This window comes from Dendronephthya gigantea, unplaced genomic scaffold (genome assembly GCF_004324835.1).
Source record: "Dendronephthya gigantea isolate DGI-Jeju-01 unplaced genomic scaffold, DenGig_1.0 000033F, whole genome shotgun sequence".
In the NCBI taxonomy this organism is placed as follows: Eukaryota; Metazoa; Cnidaria; class Anthozoa; order Malacalcyonacea; family Nephtheidae; genus Dendronephthya; species Dendronephthya gigantea.
In genome coordinates, this window is record NW_021163043.1 from 333,970 (window position 1) to 347,734 (window position 13,765).

Sequence of the window (13,765 nt, forward strand, 5' to 3'; positions counted from 1 at the left end):
TTCTGAACTCAACAGTGGATTCCTTTAACGCACGGTATCACTCAGATAGGAGTGCTTGTAAATGGGAATTCAATAGAACAAAAATTCATGATGAATGAAATGCAGAAAAACCAACAGAAAATTACAGGTATAACGCGGGTTCCATCTCGCAACAACAACCGGATGGCTGTTGCAAAAACAACGCATCCTACCCGCAAACTCTTTCACTTTCGAGATCATGGCAAATAAGTACGTAGATTGTTCAGTGCCATTAGCATGCGAGCCATGGCAAGTGTACGGCTATCCTGATGTCAATGAGTATCAAATCTCACGTTGACGTAAATCTCAATATAGATAGTAAAGACAATCTATAATGATCATAGCACTATAGATAGAATTTTCCTTTTTTTCCAAGCTCCATGGATGTTGACGACGGGTATTTGTCAATCATCTTCGCAAACAATTATTGTGCCAACCAATCGCATTGTCTGAATTTGTTAGGACGCTATGCCAATTTGTTAAGACGCTTAATAGACGCTATGCCAATATTTCCATGCACACAAAGATCCCACCACGTAGCGCTGCAGTTTTGTGAAGACGTAACTCATTGTCACTTTTGATGCTCTCCTTATAAATCAGTATGGCGTCCAAGGCGAAATATCCTAAAAAAGACACAGGAGAGGTCGATCCTTCTACTACAACAACTACTCCAAACAAATCTCACGCGGGCAATCCTCCACGAATAACTAAAGACAATCTTTACATGATCATCGCTCTGTGGATGGAAGATTTTGTAGAAGAAGCCCCAGAGCATCACAAACAAGTTGGAGCAGTGCTCGTGTCCCCAAACGATGTGATTTTTGCCGCTGATTGTTCACGAGATGATGTCCATGCCGTGGCCAGACTGTTGATCAAACACAGAGGCAAAACCGAGGGTTGTAAGATGTTTATGTCTCGAAAGCCATGTCCGCTCTGCGCGAAGCTTTTGGTTCAATCCAAAGTGAAACGAGTTCTCTTCCTGCCGACCCGAGAACCAGAATACTATTTGTACAGCAGTGAAGAAAAGGAAATAAAGTGCAACAAAGAGCAGATGAGACAAGTGGATACTTTGTTCACCGCAAGCTCCATTGCTCAGACAAAGTTTGTCTTGCAAGTCGAGGATCCCGTGATCACAGAAGCAAGAAAATCCCGTAAAGAAAATGGAGGAAATGAAGAAACTTGCACAAAGGAATTAATTGAGAAATACAGCGCTTTTGAAGATAATTCTGAATGGGTGGGACGTATGGAAATGGATCTACCGTGGCCAGAACTCGACACAAATATGATGGAACAAATTAAAGAATACTTCAAAAAAATCAAGGAGTGGATAGCAGCAGTCCTGGTTCAGCCAGGTGATCGTGAACTACAGCTCGAGAACGCCAAAACTGAGAAACCTAAGGACCACACCAAACTTGACCAACGTTTCATGGAAATAGCAAGATTTCTCGCCCAACGCACGGATGACCCAGAAATTGGTGTTGGTGCGGTGATCGTCAGTCCAGAGAATGAAATTCTCTCGTTTGGTTGGAATGGCTTTCCTTTCAAAGCACATTACGGGGAGTTTCCAAGAGCTTCCAAAAACGATGGACCTAAGAAGTATCCGCCCGAGCAAAATACATCCAATAAGAATCCGCCCGAGAAAGATACATCCAATAAGAATCCGCCCGAGAAAGATACATCCAATAAGAATCCACCCGAGGAAGATACATCTAATAAGAATCCGCCCGAGAAAGATACATCCAATAAGAATCCACCCGAGGAAGATAAATCTAATAAGAATCCGCCCGAGGAAGATACATCCAATAAGAAGTATCCGTATAGCATTCACGCCGAGCAAAATGCACTCTTGATGCGGAATACAAAGAATTTCAAAGATGCAGTATTGTATGTGACAAAATCTCCGTGTGACGAATGCGCTCCCTTGATTGCAATGGAAGGAATCAAAACCGTGTTCGTTGATGGTAAAGTCGAGCGTAGAGAACCACTAGAGCGGCACGAGTTGGGTCAAAAGTTGGGCTACAACTGGTTTGTCGATAAGGTCGATGACGGCACATTCACTTGTTTCAAAAACATAGCGAAAAGTAACAAGTAACATGGCGGCGAAAAGTAACATAGCGAAAAGTATAAAACTGATACATAGTGATAGAAATAACAAGTTTTTTGCCTTTAGTAATTTTGAATAAATAGTTATTTATAACCTACCGATTTAATCAAACTTGTGCAATTTTTGAAGGTTGCATGTTCAGTCACATTTCTTTCTATAATTTATGTTACTCTGAGCAACACCGCGGCCTAACGTCGCGCGCATGCGCGAGGTTGGAAGAAATCGCGGGAAAACTATGCGTAATGAATAAGTATTCAAAGGATTACCGCTATAAAACTTTTTGTATTAAAATTAAACAGTTTCTAGAATAGTTTTAATTATTACTCTGAGTATATTTTGTAATTTGGTACACGTGTAATTAGTCATTAAAGTTAACTTTGAAAAATAAACTAAGTTTCGTTTGTACTGCGTTGCGAGGTTGAACCACAATCAAAAATACTTAAGCCAGCAAAGCGCTTTCTGCAGGTGAAACGCGAACTTGACTTGTGAAACTCGTGACTGTGTAGGAAACCCGCTGGACTTAGATCTGTTTGCATCGCGCTTCCAGAATTAGAACAAAGCTTAACGATTAACGAGGATTGATGATCAATACAACGATTTAAGCAATTCTAACACACAAATTTTGACATCAATCATGCCCTGCATGGACTGCCTCTGCATGACTCATTCTGAACCCAACAGTGGGTTCCTGAACGCATCGAATCGTTGAGACACGGAGTGTTTCTCAACGGAATTCAACCGAACGAAAATTCATGTAGAGTCAATAAATATATTTATATTATACCACTCAATACCAGCAATTCAGCTGAGTTCCCCTGGGAATATCACGAAACGCTTTCCAAGGCCAAATAGATGAAGCAAGTAAACACTCTGAAGCTCGCTATTCACTACAACAAGAGTTATCGCGCAGACGAAGTTAGATTACAAAACCTTAGATTACAACCAGCCGGTCAACGAATCTTTACTATGAACATAAATTATTTACTGAACGAATTTTGCATCTCGATTTATCTTAAGTTTAACCAATGTATGCTAAATTTATTGCAGCTAAATTTATCACTTTTTAGCGCCCACATTGTGCATTATTTAACTATTGCCACTGAAAAAGCCGTACATCAGTTTATGAATATAAAATAGTGTTTTCAACCCTGTTTTATGAGCTACACGCAATTGCCTAAAGTAGCTACAATGCCTTTATCGAACAAACAATACGATCGAGACGCACAACTGCAATGCTTTCGGAAAGCCGTGGAGACAGAATAATATATTTTTTTGAAAACAAAACAATCAGGGCTAATAATAAATAGACGAATCACAAAATGAGCCAATTTAAAGTGGATAATTTAGTTGAAGTCTCCAAGGATATTATATCTTTATGAGGGCAATAATTTCTTCCTTCCTTTCGAAATTAGGACAAAGACATTTGGAGACGATAATATTGATATAGGGTATTTGTTATCGTAATTAATATTGAACGCGTCATCGCGTGTTTTCTTAATGAAATAGACACTTCGCATATGCCGACAAATAAAATATCTCGTGTTGAAATAATAGCATCTCAAGATGTAAACAAAACTATGTTGAAAACAAAAGTCGCAATCTTATGCGGTACATAGAGTAATTGCAACAAAAATACCCTGGTGTTAAACAATTTAAATTGCCAACGATTAAGTGCTTCTATTTTTAAAAATATTCAAATTATATACACACATTTTTCTTTAATATTTAACACACATAACGCATATATTTTTGGTAATGACGAGCAGCCTAAATCATGTCCTCCAACGAGTTAATATCCAGTTTTAAAAAATTCTCAAAACGTTCCTCAGATTTCCCGGAGGAGCGTTCATCGTCTTGGAATAACCCTGGATTATTGAAGCTATAGTCAATTTTACCCTTCTCAAAGGCATCACTTGAGATCTGCGAGTCATTGTTTGGGCTAATGTGCTGAGGATTTGAATCAGACATCGAGTGTAGTTCTACGGCCGTTAAGCATGTCTCATTGCTTGCCTCCGCTATTCCGCTGTCCGCTTCATTTGTTTCTTCCCCCACAGAGGGTAAGCGTGACCCTACCCTATCATTTTCAACCCCACTCTCTGGTTCCTCCTCATCGAGCCCGCGATTCAAATAAGCCCCATTCCCATAATCCTTTTCCCATGCTTCAGACTCCACGCGGGAGCCTTCGTGTTCCTTTGGATTTCCACGCGAAATGCCCGATAGTTCACGGTCGTTTAGCGCCGAATCGCGATCTGAACACGAAGATTTACGATTATGAGGCGATTCCTCACGACGAGTGATCGTCGGATTCCGAGACATTCGCGACAAGTCCACGTTGGAGGAATATTCTGGCATCTCTACGGCAGAGACGAAGCAGAGCTGAGACAACGTTTTTCGCGACAGAGCCCGCGATGTCTTCTTAGTCTCGCCAGCGGAAGTCGCGAAAATCTCTCCGAGATTTCGCATACTTGCATTCGTTGTAGCGCTCGTGTTGAAACGCGGTCGACTGTCGTCGCGAAACACGAACGTCATGTGCAAGAACGCAGCACGAAAACGATGATTCAGGAACACGTACACGACCGCGTTATACATCACGCACGACTTCGTTAGGAACATGCAAACGTATGCGGCCAGCGGCGGCACAGGGCACCCGAACGCCGTAAGCAATTCGACAATTCTCGTCGGCAACCACGTGAGCAGAAAGAAGAACATCACGATGGAAATCATTCTCGCGGTCTTTGTGTGGTACAAAGATTTTCGTCTTGCGCATGACTCTTTGTAAATCGAACTGCGGTTACTTTTGTACAGCGTACATCTCCGTGAGCTTTTGCGCACGGACTTGTAGATCTTCGCGTAGCAACACGCGGTCACAACAAAGGGAAGAACACACGCGAATAATGTCGATGTAACTGTGTAGGCCAGCGAACTCGGACTCTGTTCGGAGTAATGAATGTAACAGCCCGTGTTGTATCGAGAGTCTGGTACGAGTTCACCCCAGCCTACCAACAATGGAAAGGTAAACACCAACGAGTATAAATGTATTAGCAATATAAACAATTTTGCGCGAGGTTTTGTAATGATAAACGTTTTGAGTTTGTGCACTGGTTTGGTAATGACACAGAAGCGGTCGAAAGCTATCAAACCCAATGTTACCACAGCGACGGATATCAAGTATTGATGCAGAAATCCATACGCGATACAGCCATCATAACCGTACAGCCATTCTTCTTTGAAAAACGATGGAGAGGACAGCATTAGCTGAAGAAAGGCCAAGAGAAGGTTACAAAGAGCCAGGTTCAATATGAACAAATTTGTAGCCGTACGTAATCGCGAATATTTATAGTAAACCGCAAGAATTATGCCATTACATGACAGTCCCAATATTTCGATGACCACAAGGCAAACTGACAAGAAAAATACGAAGTGGTCAGTAGATTTCGAAGAGTGGCTGTGATTATCGCGGCTTATGTTGTCCATTGTCAATGAGTTTGTCATTTAACTGGAAAGGATTACCCTCTGAGTCTTGCACACTATACCAGCAGACAAGCACTTGCTCGATCAAATGTTTCTGCGCGTAAAAATGCAAAGATTTAAGTCTTAGAATCCAAATAGTTTTTTCCAAAGAGTCTTTTACTATTCAGAGTAAAAATATACGTCGAAGAGCTTTCATTCCGCGAAAACTGAATGTTCGCCGGTTTCTTTTATCTTTGAATCGCAAATGGACGATTTACCACTTGAAAGACACAGTATAATCTTTGGTTGGCTTTGGCAGTCAGATCGATATCCTTTTTTCTTTCAAACGTGACCTTTGATGATAATACAACTGCAGTTTTAAAAGCCAACTCGAATCGACTCGTTTAAACTCGCTAAAATCGTCTCCGAGTCACAACTATTTTTGTTATATGCGAGTGAACGCTCCGCCAAGGTCGATCCAGTATATATTCCAATATATTCAAAAACTTCCCACTTCAACACTTCATTTCAATGTCTACGTCACAAAGATACGATATGATATATTCACCTTACCGTATGATAGTATGTAATCAATGAAAATTTCGCCCAATCGGAAACGAGAACCAAAGGTTTTTTACTTTATGCATGTGCCAATATCCCACTTTAAGTTTACACAATACTTTATCGCAAGCAGAGATATTATCCAGCAGTCTGTGTTAGGTAAACTGTATGAAATAAAATCTGTGATATAGCTATGTTTATCGATCAAATTCAACTTGGGTTATAAATATTTTTCGCCCACGAAATCGTGAAGCAGTACCACACTGTAGTGAACAAATTGCCCGCGGACGAACACACACAAGTGCAAGGACAGTTTATTTCTGTTTACAATTGTTACATGTGATTTGGCGCGTCGCTTGCCAATTTCACACAATCAAGTTCGTGGATAAAATGTAACAAAACCAAAACAGTTTAGTCAGTTCCTAGATATCGTCTTACAGTCAAATTGAACGCCGTTATTCGATCCAATTCAAGTATATCGCTATATATAGGAATGAATCCAAACCGGCTCTGCCAAATGCTTGACCTGATTTATTCAAATATCGCAGATTTTTGTTCAGAGAACTCGCCAATGAGTTTGTATAAATACGTTCAGTTCTCAATCATCGCATATAGTCGTTCCAAAAAGCGCCAATCTGTAAAATACATATATCCGAGATCTTTGCTTTCATCTATTTAAACAGCTACAAAATGTGAATATCGATTCTTTTCCTTTTGAGATATTATCACTGTGTGTTATCAATATAATCCCAAAGCGGCGAGCCGGCCAATTTCGCAAACCGTATAATACGAGGCACAATGTTATGCTCCGCTCACGGGCTTTAACTCTGTTCCAATTAATACGTCTCGGAATTAATATCCCGAAGACCCGCGTCTTCCAACAGTAATATTGTATAATATATTATTTTCAATTTTAATATATTAAGATACCACCTGTCCTCTCGTCTCTGAGCGTTCTTGCTCTACTCGATCGGTCGCTGAATGCCTGGGTTATTTACGTCTGACATAAGTGGGTCTTGAAATTAAAATCTCATTGAGACTTGCCCTATATCATGTAAATTGCGCTCAATTTTTTCCCATTTCCGTCCTTAAAATCAAACGCAACCGCCTTTTCCGTAGCTATTAGAGGCGTCGTTAAATATCTCAAAGTGTGAAACCAACAACAGTTCTTTGTGGATTGTACAGAATTGCCCGCTAAGTTGTACATTGACGAGCGATGATCGGGCGAAATACTACATCGAATCACCCGTTAAACCACGAATTGACCCCCAGAGTTGGGTCTAAGACCTTTAGCATTCTAAGGAGATTGCTTGTTCAGTATGTTCTTTGTTGTAAAGATATGCAGTGTATTTAAGTTATGCCCACAGTTGGGAACAAAGATTACTAAACGTTTAAAGTTATCTTTTTCTTAATAACTGATCTCGGCAGAGACCCCCCGAAGACATTCAATAGAAGACCCAATGTTATGTTTGCGACATTGTACACTTGAATACTCAAACCTTCCGTATTTAATGGCATCGGGAACACACACACACAAACACACTAACGAATGAAACGCATATATTGCATTGTACGGACGCCGAAAATAGTCCTCGCTGCTATTTAATTTTAAATTAATAGAGAAACAAATTAACGGAGAACGACAGCCGTAAATTTCACTATATAATTTTCCCAACGTAATTTGCTTCTGAATGGCGTAGAGGACATATGCTTCGATTCGCACGGTCTGCGTTTAATTTATGTGTTTACGCCAATACACGCCCAGTGAAATTACAATAATTTTTGTTATAAGGCGAGCTTTCCAACGCCGTTGGACATCGCGGGTTCCCGCTGAAAAACAAATCGACCTTGCAGGTACGAGAGCGATGATACAGACGGGTTTAGTCAATACAAAACAGCGGGAAACTATGCTAATACAAAGCTTTGAAAATATCCTGCTTTGAAAATAAATATGCTGCCTTAGCCATGATATCATATTAATCCAGCGCGCAAACAGCCCATTCCCTCGTTTAACTAAATTTTAAAATAAGGAAATTTAACGGTGCACCTCTAATGGCCATTCAAAAATTAGTTGGATTGGAATTTGGCAAGTTTCGTTGCAAAATATTGAAAAGTGTGAAAAATATCGCCCTGCGAACTGGACCAATTTTTTATTGATAAAAAGTGACTAAAAAACTACCAATTTTTTAGTTGTTTTTATCAAACGGAATTGTCAAAAAAAGGTTAATTTCAATTTGGTTGTTTCAACAATCTGATAGACTGATGATAAAGGGTGGGCAATTAGAGACTGAAGTATATGTCATAAATTTATGATATATGTACATACCCAAGTTCTTCCAAGTTCCGGCAATATCCTTGTAATTTAGTGTTGCTCTGGGCTCCCTGTAAGAGATTTAAGCCGATAATTACGACAATAAAGTGGAGAGGAGTGAGATTAAAGGTGATATAGAACTTTCAAAGTCACATGAAAGAGTTTTTTTTAGGTTTTTAGACCTGTATAATGTCTGTCCCATCGATTGGATTTTGTTAGGTCTATCCAGTGTTGCATTACGAGATCAGTCTAACAACAGATCGCATATATTCACTGGATGGGTGTAAGAACCATTATGATAGACTGATAACTATGAAATCTATGATCAAAACATGCTCCAAATCTCGAATCCTTTCCAGATCAATCCAGTGTAACAGATCTCATACGTATTGGGTAGACCCGGCATAGGAGACGTCTGCTCATTTTATAAAAATACATTATTTGGCCATGATCTGTGATTGAAATTGGTTGACTTTCCGGCATTTACTATAGTTGACCTTAATTTTCTGGCACAAATTTCGCACAAAGTTCGACCACACAAAGCCTAGTCGGAAGTGCCTGAAAGAGGTTTGCAGTCACTCAAGTGGCCCTCTTCTCCTGTGATTAAGACCACGCGCTTAGTATGAGAGCATTCTGGAACTCGTTAAAGATCTTGTCAAGGTAACATGCCAATTAATGTTTACGGATATTTTGAAAGTTTCCATGAACAGCCCAGAAGTCTTCAGAATGTGGGAGTATTAAATTTGAATCAAATTTAATAAAACTGAAAAAATTGAATGGGTTTATAATTGGTTAAGTCAAAAGATTTGAGGGGTGAAGTGAATTGTCAGTAGTCATGGGCAACACAAACTTAATTATTTAATGAAATTTTGGAATACTTTAAAATACAATAATTAGATTACACTCATTAGACTGATTTATACCTGGTTTAATTGAATAAACTAAAAGAGTGTCTACACAGAATATTTATCACCTGCACTCTGACTACAAACAAAAAACCCCACACAAATGTAGTATTTATCTAAATTTACTAGCAAACAAGTATTAACTATATTTAATCTAATGATTGCTCCATTTTCACAGAAAGTCTCTTCCGTGCTTTAGAGATATTGGCATCTTCAGGATTGTTTTGCTTTCGAGTTTCGTAACAAACAAAGGTGCTATCTTTGACCATATCGCGAAACATTGTATAGCTCAGCTCCTTCTTTTCGTGATTTTTTTTCTTACGTTCACCTTCATCAACGACAACGGTCTTGATTCCGGCCATGGCAATCAGGGGGGCGCATTCATCACACGGAGTCTTCGTGACAAACAGAATTGCACCTTCAACACTTTTGCTATTTCGCATCAAAATAGCATTTTGCTCAGCGTGGATCACGTAAGGATACTTTTTATCAAGTGTGGGATCATCGTCATCTGAGGCTCTGGCAAACTCGCTGTAATATGCTTTGAACGGAAAGCCATTCCAACCAAACGCGAGGACGTCCATCTTGGGACTCACAATCACCGCACCAACACCGGTTTTCGGGTCGTCCGTGCGCTCGGCTAAGAACCTTGCAATGACAATGAAACGACGGGCTTGATCAGGATCCACTGGATCGAATATGGTCTTAGATTTCCGCGGTACACTTGGTCCACTTAGTTTGAAGTCGTAGTCCAAGCCTTTGCCCGACAAAACCATTGTCTGAGCCATCCACTCCATGGCGTTGTTAAAGTACTTCTGAACTTGACTATCTATATCGCTGTTGAACGCCGGCCAGGGCAGTTCTTCTTTCATCACCTCCTTCCACCCTGGGTTCCCTTCAAATCCGTATCTCCGGACAAATTCCTTCTTTTTACCTTCGATAATCTCCTTTACTTCGTTCACCCTCCCAGGATTCTTTCTGCTCGATGCATCTGTGAGAACACCACTCTCGACTTGAAAGACAAATATTGTCTGTGCAATGGCGCTTGCTGTGAACATGTTATCAACTTGGCTCATTCTGTTAACCGGCGCTGCTTTCCGTTCATCATCATCAGCTTTATCTGCTCCTGCTTTAGCTTTATCTGCTCCTGCTTTAGCTTTATCTAATTCTGCTTTAACTTTATCTGCTTTATCCAAAGGATAGTATTCCGGTTCTTGGAAGGCAGATACAAAACTCGTTTCACTTTCGACTGTACCAGAAGCTTCGCACACAAAGGACAAGGCTTTCGAGACACGAAAATCTTACAACCTTCTGCTTTATCGCTGTGCTGCATCAACAGTCTGGCCACGGCGTGGGCACCATCACGAGAGCAATCGGCAGCGAAAATCACATCGTTTGGTAACACAAGAACTGCTCCGACATTGTGGTAGCGAGGCTTATCTGCATCAGATCTGAGCGTATTCGAACGTTTATTCACACCAGGAAGCTTAGCGATATCCTGCATCCAAAGAGCAATAATCATATAAAGATCGTCCTTAGTCACTCGCTTATAGCTTTTGGCATATAAAGCACTAGTTTTATCATCACTTATATCAGTCGACCTTTTAGGGCGTTTTCGTTCTGGACTTGACGACATATTCGGTTGAGATGTAAAAAATGATACAATGTACGATTATCTACCCTGTTTACAGTGTTTGTAGCACACGACTGTGCGCGTAAGGCGCGGAAGAAGTATTGATCCGATAAGCATGAAATATCCACCGGAAAATATCACCTGTTGATTTTCAGTCTTATTACATGAAGTATTTCCGCCGCAATTAATGGCCGAGATCTTATTGGAGTCTGGAAACGAAACATATTTCTCATTTTTCTCTCTTTACCTACCGTAACGTCTTTAAAACAAAATTGTAATCATAACAACATCGATTACGCTGATCTCCTTTAGTATTACTTGCCGTTTCGAAGCTAAAAGAAAGAAAAGAAATTTAAAAATTTATTACCAGGAGTGGGGTTCGAACCCACGCGTGCAATCGCACATTGGAACTTAAGTCCAACGCCTTAACCACTCGGCCATCCTGGTGTCACATGGGTATCCTGCTCTAAAATAAGTATATAAAGCAATGGCAATGTCGATATTCCTGTGATAAACAAGATTAACCCACTGATCTATATTTTGGCGCCACAAATTATCATCTATTCGCTAATAAAAAAGAGCCGAAATGATGTTACAAACATGTCAATTTATTAGTTAATTATTAATTTATATTAGGGGTATATAGCTTAAATCAAGCCGCGTTCAGGTGTTTGAAAAGTATGCTTTTCTGATACAACTTTATCATCTTTACAAAGTTCATATTTGAACTGGACTATTCGCCTGCGCACGGGCGCTCTACATGTACAGGCGGGTTAGTGTAATAATTAGGGGGAACTAAAAATTTCTATCGCAAAAGAGTTATCAAAGCAAAAGTCGCAAAGCTTTCTTCCGAACATTCATAAATAGACAAGGAATAATTCAATTAGATCCTAAAAGCCCAGTTTTTAACTAAGGCATGGTTGTAGGTTACTAACGAAGAACGTATAATATAAACAGTGGCGTACGGGAGCTGACTCGTCCCCAGGTACGGGAGACGATAATTGGGGGGGGGGGGAAGGCACATATTCATATATTCATGTTAACAGACCTGGTAAAGACAATGGATTTGAAAAGAAATTAATCTTGCACAACATGAATATCGCTTCGGGCAGTCGTATTGGGCAGTAAGCTCTAGTAAGGTTGAGATGATATGGACACGTGATAGGAAGAGATAAGGGAGAGCTGATAAAGGAGATATTATGAAATGAAGAGATCAGAAGATGTGAGATGGCAGACTTGCAGAGAAGATGAGGGAAGCAAGGTTGAGATGATATGGACTGTAATAAGAAGAGATGAAGGAGGGATAGTCAGAGTATTATGAAATAAAGAGATCAGAAGAAGATGCGAGGTGGTAGACATTGCCACTTTCCAATCTTTATCCAAATTAAAATCTGTAGATGGTAATCCTTCACGTAGCTGAGAAATATAGAAAAAAACCTGTCGGATACACGCAAACCGTATTGCGTGCGTCACTGGAAGATTACAGCCCAGCTAATCACCAGACACCTGCCTGGTGAACTTCCCAAATAACAGATAAATACTATGATGATTATTTCATTCAAATTACCCCTCAATCTGACGAAAAAATCTTGACAAGGCAAAGCAAAAGCAAATCCTCTAAACGCGATGCTTTTTCAACTGGTTTGAATTCGCACAATCCAGCGAACTGGACGTTGTATTTTATGAGAAAACGCAAATTAAAACTAGTTTTTTAAATATAAAATATATGCAAGAAATGTGATTCCATTTTTGGAGCGGACAATTTATTCATTTGCAGCTGCTTTTAATGTTGTTGCTGAACACGGATTATCTGAACATGAATACGTTGGGTATAAAGTTGAGTGATTTTTTTCTATTTTTGCAAATGGTTTTGTCTCCACAATTAATTAAAATCCTGGTCAGTTTACTACAGCGAATTTTATACGGGCCAAATCTCGTTTGCCAGGGGAAGATAGGGGGGAGGGGGTGGGGGGAATGTGCCCAAACATCACTTTCCCGAATTTTCAAAAGAAACCAATCATCAAATAAAGGCTCGTTTACACTTGCGATTCCTGCCGCGATTTTCTTCTTTTGATAGATGTGAACAAGTAATTAGTTAGGAATGCTCTGATGTATAAAAGGTCTTATTTGAACATTAGTAACTAAATTACTCGTTCACATCTATCAAAAGACGAAAATCGCACATAATGTCGCAGCAAAAATTGGGCCTTAGAACGGGTCTTAACGATAAACGGGCCTTAAAACGAGTTTCCCTAAAGCGATGACAGATTGATCGTCTCATGCTCTTATGCTTCATTTGTGTCCGGAAAACGGAAATATATTACTCGACTGAAAATGGAGCCGTTCATCAAGATAAGGGAGGGGTAGCGATGGCGAATCTTAACCTTTTTATCTTCTAGCTTTAATCCCTCTAAGACGAGGCCAGCACAAATATTGGTTTAGTTCAGGTTTCCTCCTGTAGTAACACTGCATGGGTCAATAACAGATGATCCTTACTGGACCTCTGGGAAGAACAGTTTAGAACTGATAGAGCTATCCAGTATAAATAGACTTAGTTTAGTTTAGGTTTCCTCCTGTAGTAACACTGGATCAATAAGAGATGATCCTTACTGGAGGTTTAGGAGGAACAGTTTAGAACTGATAGAATTATCCAGTATAAATAAAGTTAGTTTAGTTTAGGTTTCCTCCTGTAGTAACACTGGTTCAATATGAAATGATCATTAATGGACATCAGGGAAGGAGTGTTTAGAATTGTTATCAGTTATATATATATATAATATATA

General features: G+C 39.8%; 2 protein-coding genes and 1 non-coding gene across 3 annotated transcripts; all 3 read right to left on the reverse strand.

Moving 5' to 3' along the window:
- Window positions 1-3,799: 3,799 nt before the first annotated feature.
- Window positions 3,800-7,286, reverse strand: LOC114525206 (melanopsin-like). The gene has a single exon (XM_028546426.1). The coding sequence runs from the start codon at window positions 5,612-5,614 to the stop codon at window positions 3,890-3,892; it is 1,725 nt and encodes a 574-aa protein (XP_028402227.1). The 5' UTR covers window positions 5,615-7,286; the 3' UTR covers window positions 3,800-3,889.
- A 2,212-nt stretch (window positions 7,287-9,498) lies between these two features.
- On the reverse strand, window positions 9,499-10,985 carry LOC114525078 (cytidine and dCMP deaminase domain-containing protein 1-like). The gene is given in 2 exon segments (XM_028546286.1): window positions 9,499-10,563; window positions 10,566-10,985. Coding segments are annotated over 2 exon segments (1,485 nt in total).
- Window positions 10,986-11,346: 361 nt separating this feature from the next.
- Trnal-uaa lies at window positions 11,347-11,429 on the reverse strand. The gene has a single exon. It is a non-coding gene; the product is annotated as a tRNA-Leu (tRNA).
- Window positions 11,430-13,765: the final 2,336 nt, after the last annotated feature.